Genomic DNA, 16,748 nt, shown 5'->3' with positions numbered 1-16,748 from the left:
TGGGCCTTAGCTGATGCAGATTAATGGAGCATTCTCTCCCGAACGATGCACAGTGGACATTGGGGTTGTCTCTAGACCTCCCCAGCAGTGACACAACTTCCTTGCCACACCCAGGAACATTTTGCGGTGCAGTCATTTTCTCTCCAAGCCTGGGGGTCGGAGAACATCTTCAGGCTCCGGAGAGAGCTCGGTCATCATTAATTCACTGTCAGTCAGTGTCGGTATGAAATCCTCACACACCCCATCATAGGGCAGACACTCCTGCACAAGTGAGACAGTTCGGCCTCCAACACAGTGTCCTCACCGGGGCCCGACTGGTAAATTTAACCCCGGCCTTATTAATTAAATATTACAGGCGGAGGCGTATCACATTATTTACTTGACCTACTACAGAGACTAAGTGTTTTCTTTCTCCCTGTTTTTTTTAATGGAAACCCGAAGAAGTCATACCTAACTGCCCAGTGGTTTTCCATAGCCCCCCTACATACACCACGGTGTACTCTGACCATTATGCTGACTCAGCACAGCAGAGATACAGATTTTTTTTCATGCCAACCTGTCACTCGTTTGTTTCAAGTTTGAACTGAGGGGCTAAGCCTGTTTGTGTACGTGTGTTTGTAACTCTGGACAACTCACTCATTCTGACTCACCGATTCGCTGTTTACTGACTCAGCCACACAGAGAGATGAAATGATCCTGATTTACTGTCAACCCCTATTTCTGTGTGCACAGGTCAAATTCCAGTTTGCTCAAGAGTTTTCTTGTGAGGTAATTGACTGAAAAGGGAACCAGTTTTAACTTCCTGTACTTCAACTTGGCTCCTGAGATATATATGCATAGCCACTTTAACTATACATTCATGTACATACGGCCTCAATGGGGCCGACCAACCAGTGCTCCCGCACATTGGCTAACTGGGCTATCTGCATTGTGTCTTTACTTACCTGTAGTTTTTACTTTAACTTACCTGTTGTTCACCTAATACCTTTTTGCACTATTGGTTAGAGCCTGTAAGTAAGCATCTCACTGTTGTATTCGGCACACGTGACAAATAAACTGTGATTTGGTTTGAGATGCTCAGTGTAGTAGTGGAGCCCCCCGTCTAACCTGCCAACAAAATGTACTGTAGACTAAAAATGATATTTGAAAGGCTGCTGCGACAGCTGTATGTGGCTATGAGCAGCACACAGAAACAGTCTGGTTCTTTTTCAAGTGCCAGGTCCTCAAATTATCCCATGATGTTCTCACTGCAGAGAGTCCGTTGTTTCAACAGGGGTTGATTAGTTTAGCCAGTGATCCATTACACTGGTCCACCATGGACATATGCAGCAGCTCGGACATCACCACCTGGCTATCCCACTCCTCTCCTCTCAGACCAGCTCCCAGGGTCATTCCATGTCATTTCAGCAAGCCTTGACACCCACCTTCTCAGATTGTTCTGAAATATTTTCTGTAGTTAAAGACAGATAAGATTAGGATTCCTGAAACATTATTTTGTTTAAATGTTATTTGATCTCTGAGAATTAAAGCTAATTGATTTGCTTCAAATTGGCCCTTTTCATTTACAGCATTCACATTATATTTCACAAATTATTGTACCCAACATCCTGATTTGGACGAAACTTCTCCCTACCACTGGGTAACACATGAGGAATCCAATAATATGGTCAGAAGCCAACCATGGACCCCCCACATCACATGCCAATCCCACCTCCACAACCAGTATAAAGTATCAGCTCTCTGTTTTACAAGTAGTATGGAGCTGCAGCTTCGAGTATTACTTGTTCACCATTTTGTAATGTGACCCCTGTGATTCTGGTGATGCCCCCCCCCCCTGTTTAGAGAAATTTGCCATTTGAAGTTGCTTGCATTATTTATTATAAATTAGTGTGAAAGTACCAGGTTTTGCCCACTAGATGTCATGGTTCCTTCTACTTTCACCACACCCTTTTGTCAATTTTGCTGGTTTATTAAATGAATCACAACATTTTCTTTGCAACTATGGGTAGAAAACCTTTAGCTTTTGCTCATGATGAAAATACATTGTGTGTGGGGTCCGGGGCTAGCTTTTGATCATTTTATTGTATTCCTCATGCCTTACTCATTGTTAGGAAGAATTTAGGTCCAAATGGGATGTTTAAGTACTATATTTACTGAATATTATATTAATCATATAAATTAAAATGGCCAATTTGGGTGCAATCAATTAGCTTAATTTCTCAGAGATCAAATACTATTTCAACAAAATAATGCTTCAGTAATGCAAATTGGATCTGTTCCAACATCAATCGGAGATTGGTTAGTGTCAAAATCCTCTTGTGATTATTTTTTTTAGGTGGAATGACTCCCAAAAGCTTTTTAGCCCCAGTTAGTACAGTTACCCCAGTTAGTACAGTTACCCCAGCCCCAGTTACCCCAGTTAGTACAGTTACCCCAGTTAGTACAGTTACCCCAGTTAGTACAGTTACCCCAGTTAGTACAGTTACCCCAGCCCCAGTTACCCCAGTTAGTACAGTTACCCCAGTTAGTACAGTTACCCCAGTTAGTACAGTTACCCCCCAGTTACCCCAGTTAGTACAGTTACCCCAGTTAGTACAGTTACCCCAGCCCCAGTTACCCCAGTTAGTACAGTTACCCCAGTTAGTACAGTTACCCCAGCCCCCAGCCCCAGTTACCCCAGCCCCAGTTACCCCAGTTAGTACAGTTACCCCAGCCCCAGTTACCCCAGCCCCAGTTCAGTTACCCCAGCCCCAGTTACCCCAGTTAGTACAGTTACCCCAGCCCCAGTTACCCCAGTTAGTACAGTTACCCCAGCCCCAGTAACCCCAGCCCCAGTTACCCCAGCCCCAGTTACCCCAGTTAGTACAGTTACCCCAGCCCCAGTTACCCCAGCCCCAGTTACCCCAGCCCCAGTTACCCCAGCCCCAGTTACCCCAGTTAGTACAGTTACCCCAGCCCCAGTTACCCCAGTTACCCCAGTTAGTACCCCAGTTACCCCAGTTACCCCAGCCCCAGTTAGTACAGTTACCCCAGCCCCAGTTACCCCAGCCCCAGTTACCCCAGCCCCAGTTACCCCAGCCCCAGTTACCCCAGTTAGTACAGTTAAATGTACAGTTACCCCAGCCCCAGTTACCCCAGTTACCCCCAGCCCCAGTTACCCCAGCCCCAGTTACCCCAGCCCCAGTTACCCCAGTTAGTACAGTTACCCCAGCCCCAGTTACCCCAGCCCCAGTTACCCCAGCCCCAGTAACCCCAGCCCCAGTTACCCCAGCCCCAGTTACCCCAGTTAGTACAGTTACCCCAGCCCCAGTTACCCCAGCCCCAGTTACCCCAGCCCCAGTTACCCCAGACCCAGTTACCCCAGCCCCAGTTACCCCAGCCCCAGTTACCCCAGACCCAGTTACCCCAGACCCAGTTACCCCAGCCCCAGTTACCCCAGCCCCAGTTACCCCAGCCCCAGTTACCCCAGACCCAGTTACCCCAGCCCCAGTTACCCCAGCCCCAGTTACCCCAGACCCAGTTACCCCAGCCCCAGTTACCCCAGACCCAGTTACCCCAGCCCCAGTTACCCCAGCCCCAGTTACCCCAGCCCCAGTTACCCCAGCCCCAGTTACCCCAGCCCCAGTTACCCCAGCCCCAGTTACCCCAGTTAGTACAGTTACCCCAGCCCCAGTTACCCCAGCCCCAGTTACCCCAGCCCCAGTTACCCCAGCCCCAGTTACCCCAGTTACCCCAGCCCAGCCCCAGTTACCCCAGCCCCAGTTACCCCCCCAGTTACCCCAGCCCCAGTTACCCCAGCCCCAGTTACCCCAGCCCCAGTTACCCCAGCCCCACTTATAAGTAGCTGAACATGAGAGGACTTAATAACTTTATCTCAGGCATATGTCCTGCCTAGCTGCAGACAAGCTTTTGTCATTAGGAAATGAGTAAATGGTCTTCATCTCCCGCCCAAGCAGCAGCCCAGTTCAATGACATCCTCCCCAGTCCCAGTGAGGCAATGCTCTCACAGTAAACACTCAGCATTAGTCCACTACAGACACTGGGATTAGATGGGCTGGGCTACTGTGGCTACTAATAAAGCTGTCAGGTTTACAGGGGGGGAGGAGAATTGTTTGTTCTCAGGGCGCCATTGAGAATGTGACCATCGTCTCAATTGGGCTCCCCGGAAAAAATAACAGTTGTTAAAAAATATATAGAATCATGACTCCTACCCCTGTAGCCAGCCAAGCGCTCACATAGGCTAGCTAGATTAGATCTGGAAGGGAATGCTTTTTTAGCAGTTTAATATCTCTGATAGGAAATCATTCTGAATGAACATTCTGAATGTGGTTGCGACTGCAAAGTGGGTGTGTTGAGGAATTTCATTGACATAGTCCTCGTCCTCCTGCTGTGTTTGGACATCAGCACTCAAACAGACACACCCTCAGCTTTTCAGGTTTCTAATAGCAGCTGCCATTGCGCTTAATCATCACTGTGTGTTTTATGTCTGGAATGGTCTTCACCTATTGTTATTGCCCCGAAACTCTTTTATCGGTGTAGAGTGATATGTGGTGTTTTGATTGGCTTGATCACCCAGTCACACCCCTAGTGGAGTTCACATTGGAACAAATCTGTTCTGTTTCCTGACTCCCTGTGTGTGGGTCTCTCTGCCCCCCTCTCCCTCTGTTCTCTACTCCATGCTCACCCCTCTATTCAACCCAGTGAATGGCTCCATGCAGCTATTTGTGCCCATGCCGTCAGTCTCTCTGTGTCTGGGGGCTGAATGGTGCCCACAGTGTGGCGGAAATAATACGCCTGGCCTTGCCCCTCTGCTTGCCTGTGAGTTTTCGGAGTTGGTGTGTGTGTTTGTGTTCGTATGCGTGTGGACTGCGGAGTGTGTGTGTTTTGTGATGAGTGTTGTGCAGTGCCCTGAGAGGCAGGCTGAAGGGGACACAATGGGGTCATTAATGACAGTGAGGGCAGTGTGGTGGTGTGCCTCTTGTATCCTCACATGTCTCAGACCATAGCCTGATAGCCTGTTGGCAGTGTTCTTCACTCTCCTCACAGTCTGTGTCAACCTACATAGACCTGCTCTCTCTCTGTTGCCATTTCCCTTCAGCTTCCACACACACTTTCCTCTCGTGTTGAAGTGTAATTCACCTGTTAAATTACTCTATTTTCACCAGCTGAATACAATAGCAATTTGCCATGTGGTTGTCTTACCTTCCTCTAAAAGCTCATTTTCACCTCGCTAATTGAGCTTGATAATCACTTCCTCTTAAATCATTTGTCAGCCTTGTGTGTGTTCACACCTCTTTCTAACAGAGCTGTAGCAGGTTGTTTATAAGCTACTCTCCATCTGTGTGTTTTCTGATGCTAACTCTTGGCTTCCTGTACTTGTGTTGTAATCAGGTCTGTATTTAGTGTATTTACTGTGACTCTGGATAATCTAGGTCATGTTCATGACAGAATGTCATACATCTTATAGGTCCAGCCTCAGTTCGAACTGGGTCAGAATCAGAGCTGTGTGTGGAGTTGGAGGTCAGTAATCGTTGATCAGTGTTTAACATATATAGACAGACACTCAGACATACACACACACACACACACACACACACACACACACACACACACACACACACACACACACACACACCCGATTTCACACACACACACACACACACACACACACACACACACACACACACACACACACACACACACACACACACACACACACACACACACACACACACACTGTGGGGAAGGAAGGATTAACCGGCTGGGCTGTGTTAGATGGAACAGATAAATTGGATTCCACCAGCCTGGTCTAGCAGAGCCCGGCTGAACCGCCTGCAGTTCCGTGTTGTCCTCCTGCAGCCACTCCCCCTGCTCACCACACCCAATCAGCAGCTGAATGCTCTTCTCTCCCTCCAGGCCCAGACCACATGTTATGTCACACCGGTTTTCCCACAATGGATTTTTTTGGAGTAATATTCTCTTCACAGCTACAGGCTAAATATGTACTGTTATCAATGTGTCTTGTTGTATTCTTTTCAACTCCAATTCTGGTAAAATGACAATTCATATGAATGTTGAATATAGGGCAGTAGAATGATTAACTGATACCTTCCGAGAATTGAAAAGCAGAAGTAAATGTTGTAAAGGCTTATAGCTCCCTCTGGTGGTGTTGGACGCAAAGTGAAACTCGGTGAACAAAGAGAAAAGTAATGTCCCTCTAGTGGTAGTCCGTGCGCTCTCTGAGCCCAAATGATACTGATCAGTATGCCTACTCTTCTGATGCCTTTATATGCTGTAAACATCATTTGGAGAAAAAAAAAACCTGTGATTCTAAATCAAGATGCGCTTTACATTATTTCAGTCATTGGCATGAATGATTTGTGCTTGTACCTGTGTTTATGGCCTTAACGCATGAAGGTCCTGTGTTGGTTTGACACATCATGAATGTAGTTCAAAGTCTTTAACCTACTTCTGTGTGTGGCTCTAAAAGACGGAGGGATTAGACTTTCCCATTGCCGCTCCAGATTTACTCTGGCATGCCTACACAGGCCTAGCTAAGACTGGACAGGGAAAGTAGGGAGGGCCAGTGATTTGGGACAGAGAAGACCTAAACTCTCTCTCCCTGTCATCCTGCTGGGTGGGGCACACACTACAGGAGATAAGAGAGGGGGTTGGGGGTAATTGGCATGGCAGTGTCATGGTGCTTGTTGTGTGCTGCTATTTATAGCCTCCTCTGTATCCCAGCAGCTGTCCTCCTTCCGTCTGTCCCCCTCCCCGCCCTCCCAGCGTTCCACCCAGGGTCCTATCGCGTTACGACAGATCCCTAACCCAGCTCTGCCTGCAGTGCTAGCTGTGACGATTTCAACTCCTGTGGTTCTACTCAACCTCCTCCTCTACCAGGGCTAGCAACCGCGCTCTCCTCAAACCCACATCCAATTCTTCCCTGATCCGGTGAGGGAGACAAAACTGATCGGGCCTCCAGACGACACAAGGTAACAGAAGAGTGGTCCAGACTCTGTATGGGCTTAGTAGTGTGTTCCTTTCGCATTGTGTCTGTCTGCTGTACCATGAGCAATAGGGCTCTAGTTGCGTCTCAGAATGGCCTCCTCTGCTGCTGGTAACTATTAATAGGAGTGGAAGCTGTCTGATGAAAGGTAGGGCAGGATGGTGAAACACGTTGCTGAGCCACTAATTTCAGCCCTGCTGCTTATAGAGAAAGCCCAGCGTGCCTACTTTCTGTACTGCACAGCCCGTGGCTGTCATGTACCACAGTTTTGAACTTGTTTTGGGCTGAGATGCCAGTTGGCAGTGTTCTTGGCTATAACTGAAAGGTAAATCTGAATGGAACAATATTGGAGATGGAGACACAATATTGGAGACTATGTAATAATCTTAATGGATTTAGCCTTTAGAGGTTGACCTGGTAGCTTGTTTACGAAGGATAGCCAGAACCACAGATCTGTGTAGTGCCTCCTAGGTGCGGTGTCCATGTCAGTTACACTTCTATGTTGTCATTTGTTTGCTTCTTGTGATGTCATCAACATGAGACAAATCCATATGTTTGTGGTTTTAATTAGATGGCATACAGCGACTGACAGAATTAACTTTTTGTAGCAGGTTAGGAGAACTTACGAACCTGCGATTTATGCCGCAGTTCCATCTGTAGCTATATAAATTCTAGCCACAACTGTTGTTTGTGTGTGTATATGACTGTTTGCTTGGTTCTATTTTGGCCTGTACCCTTTTTTCTCCAATATGGAACCAAGCTTTTTAATGCGTGCAAATCCTCAATTCTTTACATTAGGGGCAGTTACTACTGACGCAGAAATCTGAGGTCTGGTGACAATTGATTCTCCTGTGATCACCTTTCACTGACATGTTAACTCTTAACTCTCCTAAAAACAGAGAGAAACCACAGGGTTTCACCTGATAAGCTGAGTCTGATATGGCAGTGATAGAGTCAGTGACACTCTTAGCCGGCAGATTAAACCACCGGTATGTCCGACATTTACACTCTAATAACAGGCAGACCTAATGCAGCATTCACAACATTGCACTACTCCCGTATGTCAAATATATGACATACTGTAGTAGTCAAATAAAAGGGCAGGAGAATATTTGAATATATAATGATGAAATGTAGTTGTGTTTCTATTGATATTGAAATACTTTTTTAGAAGAAATAAGAACATTTGCAAAAGATCTATTTCCATCGTGTGATTGTGAACTGATATCCTGTCTCCTTGAGGTAAATTGTCTCTCCTGTCTGCCTGTACTGTATGTATCCATTTCATCCTGTTCTTCATGTCTTCTGTCCTCAGTGCTGCCTCAGCCTGCATGGTCCTACTGCCCTGTTGGTAGTAGCTAGTGTGAAGAAAGACGCCAGTCCTCGTCCCCCTACCTACCGTCCACCCCGAAACGCACGCACTCTCATCAGTCCATCCTCATATCCTCTCTTTCTACTCTCTCTGTACTGTCTATCTCGACCTTACACTCTTCCTCTCCCTCCCTCCCTCATTCCCCTCACCTCCACTCTCCCGGTTCAGCCCATGACTTCTGGGCTACCACCATGGCTTACAGTTCACGCTTTTCATTCTGGCGGCAAAAGGGAAGTCTTGTTTTACCTTTGTGTTTGCACCTTTAGTAGATTCCTGCACATGTACTGTTGTCAGCTGAGCTTTAGGCTGAAGGGGAGGATTGTCTTCTCTGTGGACAGAGGAAGGATGTTCGTGGTAGAGATGTGCATGTTGTTCTTGCATGAGTGAGCTTTAGTTCCGGGTTTGATCGGCCTCTCTTGACCATCCTCTCTTGTAGGTTGAAGTTGAAACCAAGCCAGCCTCAGATGTAAGTGTAACGTCGCTGTGTGCTTTTTAATAGTAGCATCTAACAATCTAGAAGTAGGACCTTTGAAGATTTCTTCTCTCAGCCAAGTGGCAGTCTCTCTTCACCCGTGTCATTGACTCTCAGGGTTTTCAGGGTGTTAGTTGGTTAGCCGTGATTTGGTTATTCAATATAGCACCATTTTGCTATGCAGTAGAGGTGTCACCTGTAGGCCTTGATGTAGTCACAGAGTAATGAACAGTACAGGAAGACTAATCTTGGGCAATCAGTGAGACAGTGCTCCACAGATTCTATCTGAAAGAGGTCTTTGCAATGGGGGACCTGTATAAGCCAACGTAAACCACATTTAATCTGATGTTGACAATCTGCGAGAAAGAAATTCCTCCAGTCATGGTTTATGATCTGAGGTATTATAGCTCTGTGTAGCAAAAGGAAATATGAAAAAGTAGAAACATTGATGTGTATAAATGACTCACATCCAACAAGTTGGACATGTAGTTTGTGTGCTGGTGGATGTTTGACACAGCTTTCCTTCCTGTAGACTAGACAGATGCTTGGTAAAGAAGACTACGGGATGGCAAACAGCCACTCGAAATAACATAACAATAGCATGGGCTTTGGCCAGTGAAAAATGATGGTGTTTAGTTTATGAAACACAACTCTACAGCTTTGGGTCTTCCATACAGTATCTCTGATATTGGCTCCTCCTTACCTATACCTGTGTGTGTGTGTGTGTGTGTCTAGTCTGATGGTGTGGAAGCTGAAACAGAAACAAGTGGTGACCCACAGCCGTTGACATCATCAACCAGCGACACAACCAGGAGTGACAGTGTCATGGGAGGCCCTGACCCACCAGCTGCCTCCTCCTCCAGGCAGGAGAGCACAGAGGACCAGGGTCCCACTCAGAAGAAGGTGGTGAAGGTTATTAGGAGGGTGGTGAGGAGGGTAGTGCCTGGGGTGGATGAGCAGCCTCAGGCCCCCAGCACAGAGCTTCCTAAAGCTGCCCCTATAGCCACATCTGTACCCAAGACTGCTCCCCTCTCTGGCAAAAAGGATGAGAAGGATGACATCTCCATGGGTCTGGCCAGCCTGATGGGCCGAGGGAGGACCAAGGATCACCGGCCTCGCACGCGTACTCAAGACCGCAAGGAGGATAAAGAGGAGGAGAAGGAACAGGAGTCAGAGAAGGAGGTAGAGAGCCAGGAGCCTCCAGCAGTAAAAGAAGATGAGGCGCCGTCCACCTCCGTGTCCACTCCTACTCCCCCCAAATTAAACCCCACCATCCCTCCAACAGGGTTCATACCCACACCCGCACCGAAAGCCAACCCCCTCGCCCCTCCTCCAGGCTTCATCCCTGCACCCAAAACCAAAGCCAACCCCCTTGCCCCCCCTCCAGGTTTCATCCCTGCCCCTGTGCCAAAAAACAACCTTTTTGCCCCTCCTCCAGGCTTCATTCCTGCCCCAAGACAAAATCCCCTTGCCCGGCCACCAGGTTTTATCCCTGCCCCGAAATCCGACCCTCTTGCCCCTCCTCCAGGGTTCGTCCCTGCCCCTCGCTCATGGGCTGTGAAGAAACCAGAGGTACAGAGTGTGTGCCCTCAAAATGCCTGCCTAAAGAGAGTATTACATAATTCAATGGTGCATGTGGTTCTGATGTGTGCACTGAACACCTATTAACCCATTCTGTGTGTGAAATTACCACAATTAATAATTATGCCTATGGATTGGGATCATACACTATATATAGAAAAGTATGTGGAAACCCCTTCAAATGAATGGATTCGGCTATTTCAGCCACACCTGTTTGCTGACAGGAGTATAAAATCGAGCACACAGCCATGCAATCTCCATAGACAAACATTGTCTGCCCCTGTCAACTGTGAAGTGGAAACATCTAGGAGCAACAATGGCTCAGCCGCGAAGTGGTAGGCCACACATGCTCACAGAACGGGGCCGCCGAGTGCTGAGGTGTGTGGCGCGTAAAAAACACCTATCCTCAATTGCAATTCTCACTACCGAGTTCCAAACTGTCTCTGGGAGTAACTTCAGTACAATAATTGTTCGTCTGGAGCTTCATGAAATGAGCAGCAGCACACAAGCCTTCGATCACCATGCGCAATGCCAAGCGTTGGCTAGAGTGGTGTAAAACTCGCCGCCATTGGACTCTGGAGCAGTGGAAACGCGTCCTCTGGAGTGATGAATCACACTTTACCATTTGGCAGCCAGACAGACGAGTCTGGGTTTGGTGGATGCCAGGAGAACGCTACCTGCTCCAATGCATTGTGCCAACTGTAAAGTTTGGTGGAGGAAGATTAATGGTCCGGGGCTGTTTTTCATGGTTCGGGTAAGGGTCTGGTCATGGCTGGTCCACAGAGAGCCAGGCTGGTCTGAGGCACTGAGCCATTACTCATTTTCACCAGGCTCTGGGGAACTCTCTGGGAACACTATCCAGACTTGCCTAACACTAGACCACGAAGGACAACTAATGGCACCATTATTAATGAAGAATAACCATTGTACCAAAATGTTGGGAAGATCCTTGTCCAAAATATGAGGATTTTGTTTAAACTGGAATGGGCTTGAGGAACGCTGTGTGTTTTATAGGATTTGAGCATGATGGGATTGAGTGTGTTGTCCTTATCAGGAGCATGGTGTGTGGAAGACTTTATGTTAGAGGTCATTGACTCTCCTGTGTGTGTGTGTGTGTGTGTGTGTGTGTGTGTGTGTGTGTGTGTGTGTGTGTGTGTGTGTGTGTGTGTGTGTGTGTGTGTGTGTGTGTGTGTGTGTGTGTGTGTGTATTGATATATCAAGGTGAAGGCAGCTTCTGGTCCCTCTCCTGCTGGGAAGCCCTCCTCTGGGAGTTCTCAGTCCCAGCCTCAGGGCACCCTGTGGCTCCAAAGAACAGGTGTGTGTCCTGCAGCTGGTATGCTTCTGATGGTCTGGGTGTTGTAGATTTTAGAATATGCTGTACAATGGTAAATTACAGTATTTTTTAAATATTGTTAATGTAGGCTAGGTTGTCTTAGCCTACATTATGATTCAAAATTGACATTAGATGGATCACAGTAAGAGTAAATGACCTGGGATTGGCCAAAGGAAATGACATATACAAGGGGTCCCCAACATGCATAACAAACCTTTAGCACCATGGCAACAATAGACTCTGCAGTGGCTGGGTGAGGACTCACCGGTGTTGGTGGTGTGACCTCCTGTAGGTTCCAGAGCTGGTCCCTACAGACGAGAACCACAGGCGTCTGAGAAAGATCCTCACCGGAGCTGGTTCTACTGTAACTTCACCTCTCTCTTTCAGCCTGTGTGTCTGCCTGCTCTGTTGTGCTATTACCAAATCGTCCCCTGCCATGGGACCATGCCACCCTCTTCTACTATTACCAAATGCCACCCTTCCCCTTCCCCTGCCATGCCATGGGACCATGCCATGGGTCCATGCCACCCTGCTGTACTATTACCAAATCTTCCCCTGCCATGGGTCCATGCCACCCTGTCCATGCCACCTTCCCTGCTGGGTCCATGCCACCCTGTTGTACTATTACAAATCTTCCCCTGCCATGGGTCCATGCCACCCTGTTGTACTATTACCAAATCTTCCCCTGCCATGGGTCCATGCCACCCTGTTGTGCTATTACCAAATCTTCCCCCCTGCCATGGGTCCATGCCACCCTGCTGTTGTGCCAAATCTTCCCTGCCATGGGTCCATGTCACCCTGTTGTACTATTACCAAATCTTCCCCTGCCATGGGTCCATGCCACCCTGGGTGTATTATTACCAAATCTTCCCCTGCCATGGGTCCATGCCACCCTGTTGTACTATTACCAAATCTTCCCCTGCCATGGGTCCATGCCACCCTGTTGTATTATTACCAAATCTTCCCCTGCCATGGGTCCATGTCACCCTGTTGTACTATTACCAAATCTTCCCCTGCCATGGGTCCATGCCACCCTGTTGTACTATTACCAAATTTTCCCCTGCCATGGGTCCATGCCACCCTGTTGTACTATTACCAAATTTTCCCCTGCCATGGGTCCATGCCATGCCAAATCTTCCCCTGGGTCCATGTACTATTACCAAATCTTCCCCTGCCATGGGTCCATGCCACCCTGTTGTACTGTTACTATTCCATGCCAAATACTATTCCCCCCTGCCATGGGTCCATGCCACCCTGTTGTACTATTACCAAATCTTCCCCTGCCATGGGTCCATGCCACCCTGCTGTACTATTACCAAATCTTCCCCTGCCATGGGTCCATGTCACCCTGTTGTACTATTACCAAATCTTCCCCTGCCATGGGTCCATGCCACCCTGTTGTACTATTACCAAATCTTCCCCTGCCATGGGTCCATGCCACCCTGCTGTATTATTACCAAATCTTCCCCTGCCATGGGTCCATGCCACCCTGCTGTACCCTATTACCAAATCTTCCCCTGCCATGGGTCCATGCCACCCTGCCATGGGTGTATTATTACCAAATCTTCCCCTGCCATGGGTCCATGTCACCCTGTTGTACTATTACCAAATCTTCCCCTGCCATGGGTCCATGCCACCCTGTTGTCTATTACCAAATCTTCCCCTGCCATGGGTCCATGCCACCCTGTTGTACTATTACCAAATCTTCCCCTGCCATGGGTCCATGCCACCCTGTTGTACTATTACCAAATCTTCCCCTGCCATGGTACTATTACCAAATCCCCCTGCCATGGGTCCATGCCACCCTGTTGTACTATTACCAAATCTTCCCCTGCCATGGGTCCATGCCACCCTGCTGTATTATTACCAAATCCATTCCATGCCCCCTGCCAAATCTTCCCCTGCCATGGGTCCATGCATGCCACCCTGTTCCATGCCACCCTGTGCTATTACCAAATCTTCCCCTGCCATGGGACCATGCCACCCTGTTGTACTATTACCAAATCTTCCCCTGCCATGGGTCCATGCCACCCTGTTGTACTATTACCAAATCTTCCCCTGCCATGGGTCCATGCCACCCTGTTGTACTATTACCAAATCTTCCCCCATGGGTCCATGCCACCCTGTTGTACTATTACCAAATCTTCCCCTGCCATGGGACCATGCCACCCTGTTGTACTATTACCAAATCTTCCCCTGCCATGGGTCCATGCCACCCTGTTGTACTATTACCAAATCTTCCCCTGCCATGGGACCATGCCACCCTGCTGTATTATTACCAAATCTTCCCCTGCCATGGGTCCATGCCACCCTGTTGTACTATTACCAAATCTTCCCCTGCCATGGGTCCATGCCACCCTGTTGTGCTATTACCAAATCTTCCCCTGCCATGGGTCCATGCCACCCTGCTGTACTATTAAATCCCCTTCCCCTGCCATGGGTCCATGCCACCCTGTTGTACTATTACTCTTCCCCTGCCATGGGTCCATGCCACCCTGCTGTATTATTACCAAATCTTCCCCTGCCATGGGTCCATGCCACCCTGTTGTACTATTACCAAATCTTCCCCTGCCATGGGTCCATGCCACCCTGCTGTACTATTACCAAATCTTCCCCTGCCATGGGTCCATGCCACCCTGTTGTACTATTACCAAATCTTCCCCTGCCATGGGTCCATGCCATGGGTCCATGCCACCCTGTTATACTATTACCAAATCTTCCCCTGCCATGGATCCATGCCACCCTGTTGTGCTATTACCAAATCTTCCCCTGCCATGGGTCCATGCCACCCTGCTGTACTATTACCAAATCTTCCCCTGCCATGGGTCCATGCCACCCTGTTGTACTATTACCAAATCTTCCCCTGCCATGGGTCCATGCCACCCTGCTGTACTATTACCAAATCTTCCCCTGCCATGGGTCCATGCCACCCTGCTGTACTATTACCAAATCTTCCCCTGCCATGGGTCCATGCCACCCTGTTGTACTATTACCAAATCTTCCCCTGCCATGGGTCCATGCCACCCTGTTGTACTATTACCAAATCTTCCCCTGCCATGGGTCCATGCCACCCTGTTGTACTATTACCAAATCTTCCCCTGCCATGGGTCCATGCCACCCTTCCCCTGCCATGGGTCCATGCCATTACCAAATCTTCCCCTGCCATGGGTCCATGCCACCCTGCTGTACTATTATTACACCCCCCTTACCAAATCTTCCCCTGGGTCCATGCCACCCTGTTGTACTATTACCAAATCTTCCCCTGCCATGGGTCCATGCCACCCTGTATTACCAAATCTTCCCCTGCCATGGGTCCATGCCACCCTGCTGTATCCAAATTCCCCTGCCATGGGTCCATGCCACCCTGTTGTACTGCCAAATCTTCCCCTGCCATGGGTCCATGCCACCCTGCTGTATATTACCAAATCTTCCCCTGCCATGGGTCCATGCCACCCTGCTGTACTATTACCAAATCTTCCCCTGCCATGGGTCCATGCCACCCTGCCATGTACTATTACCAAATCTTCCCCTGCCATGGGTCCATGCCACCCTGCTGTACTATTACCAAATCTTCCCCTGCCATGGGTCCATGCCACCCTGCTGTACTATTACCAAATCTTCCCCTGCCATGGGTCCATGCCACCCTGCTGTACTATTACCAAATCTTCCCCTGCCATGGGTCCATGCCACCCTGTTGTACTACTACCAAATCTTCCCCTGCCATGGGTCCATGCCACCCTGCTGTACTATTACCAAATCTTTCCCTGCCATGGGTCCATGCCACCCTGCTGTGCTCCCGCAAGGAGACAGGTGCACTGTCCCATGTGGCCCAAATCTGGTGTTGACCACTAGCAGCAGGGTTTGAATTATGAGGTGCCCTGTGGTGCTGTAATGTGAACCCCGATTAGCAGCGTCCATTTTATGTCTCATCAGCTTAGAGATCAGAGTCTGTCAGTCTTAGCCATCATGATAAGAGACCATATGACTAAGTCATATGTATAAGGGTTCATATGAATGGAGGTTACGTGTGGGTTCATGGTGGGCACTGTCTCTCTCTCTCTGAGAGGAGGCTTTGGTGTGACTTCACAGCTGGGTTTTCTAACTTAATATAATGTAGTGCTATAACTAACTAATTACAATATGTTTGCACAGTCACAATATAGATTTTAGTCAAGTGAGAAAATGTTAATTCTTTTGATATAACTTGGCACACACTTTTGGACCCTGTTTCACATATGTATGTGCAGAGACTATTCCTCTCCTCGCTCTCCCTTTCTTTGTCCCTTCTGTTTTAACAGGCAATATCATTACTCAATCATGTCCTCATTTGCCGGATTCACACATCTATGTCCTTACATTTGTATTCTGTCCTTTTGACATTCACTTTCTGGCGAAGGGGTTTTCATTTCCCTTGAAGTCCAAGTCTGCTTTTTTCCACTTGGTGAGGATATTGTGTTCTTTGATGTTGGATTGAGACTGAACCATTGATCCCAGATCACAGCTGTCACATCCACTCTAAAAACCCCTCTGTGATCTGTTTTTAATATCGCCCTTTCCTCTCATCTCCTGGCTCCTCCTTCCCATCTTCTGCTGTCTCTTCTCCCCTCCCCTCTGTGTGTTGCCCCGCTGTTTGCTGCTGGCCGTGGCTATCCGGTGGTCTCCTCATAGGTACTGTCTGTCCCCTGTCACACCGCTCCCCAGGCTGGCCACTCACCCACCGCCCTCACACACGGCCTGGCTGGACTGTGTGCTTGTGTCTCGTGTTGGGGTGTAAGCCTGCTCTCCTTAACTGACCCCGCCGTCCCCCTACCTCTGTCTCACCCACCTGGGGTTCTGCCTGCGCCCCTTACTCATTCCCCCACCATGTTGTTACGGACTGAATTCTTTCCCTATGTCTGTGCTGCAGTGCTGGAAGTCCCAGTAATATGACCTAAGCACTCCCCCACAGACGGGCTCTGCTGGACTTAGTAACTTAGACTGGTAA

At 48.5% G+C, this 16,748-nt stretch overlaps 2 protein-coding genes across 5 annotated transcripts in view; both read left to right on the top strand.

The window, feature by feature from the left end:
- Positions 1 to 16,748, top strand: part of LOC135550489 (unconventional myosin-XVIIIa-like) — a 114,656-nt gene that overhangs the window by 38,053 nt on the left and 59,855 nt on the right. The window lies entirely within an intron of this gene.
- On the top strand, positions 6,766 to 11,658 carry LOC135550491 (WW domain-binding protein 11-like). The gene is made up of 2 exons (XM_064981365.1): positions 6,766 to 6,992; positions 8,322 to 11,658. The coding sequence occupies exon 2, from the start codon at positions 9,676 to 9,678 to the stop codon at positions 10,516 to 10,518; it is 843 nt and encodes a 280-aa protein (XP_064837437.1). The 5' UTR covers positions 6,766 to 6,992; positions 8,322 to 9,675; the 3' UTR covers positions 10,519 to 11,658.

Source organism: Oncorhynchus masou, chromosome 12 (assembly GCF_036934945.1).
Source record: "Oncorhynchus masou masou isolate Uvic2021 chromosome 12, UVic_Omas_1.1, whole genome shotgun sequence".
In the NCBI taxonomy this organism is placed as follows: Eukaryota; Metazoa; Chordata; class Actinopteri; order Salmoniformes; family Salmonidae; genus Oncorhynchus; species Oncorhynchus masou.
Note: the sequence above shows the minus strand (reverse complement) of the source record. Positions and strands in the feature narration are given on the sequence as shown.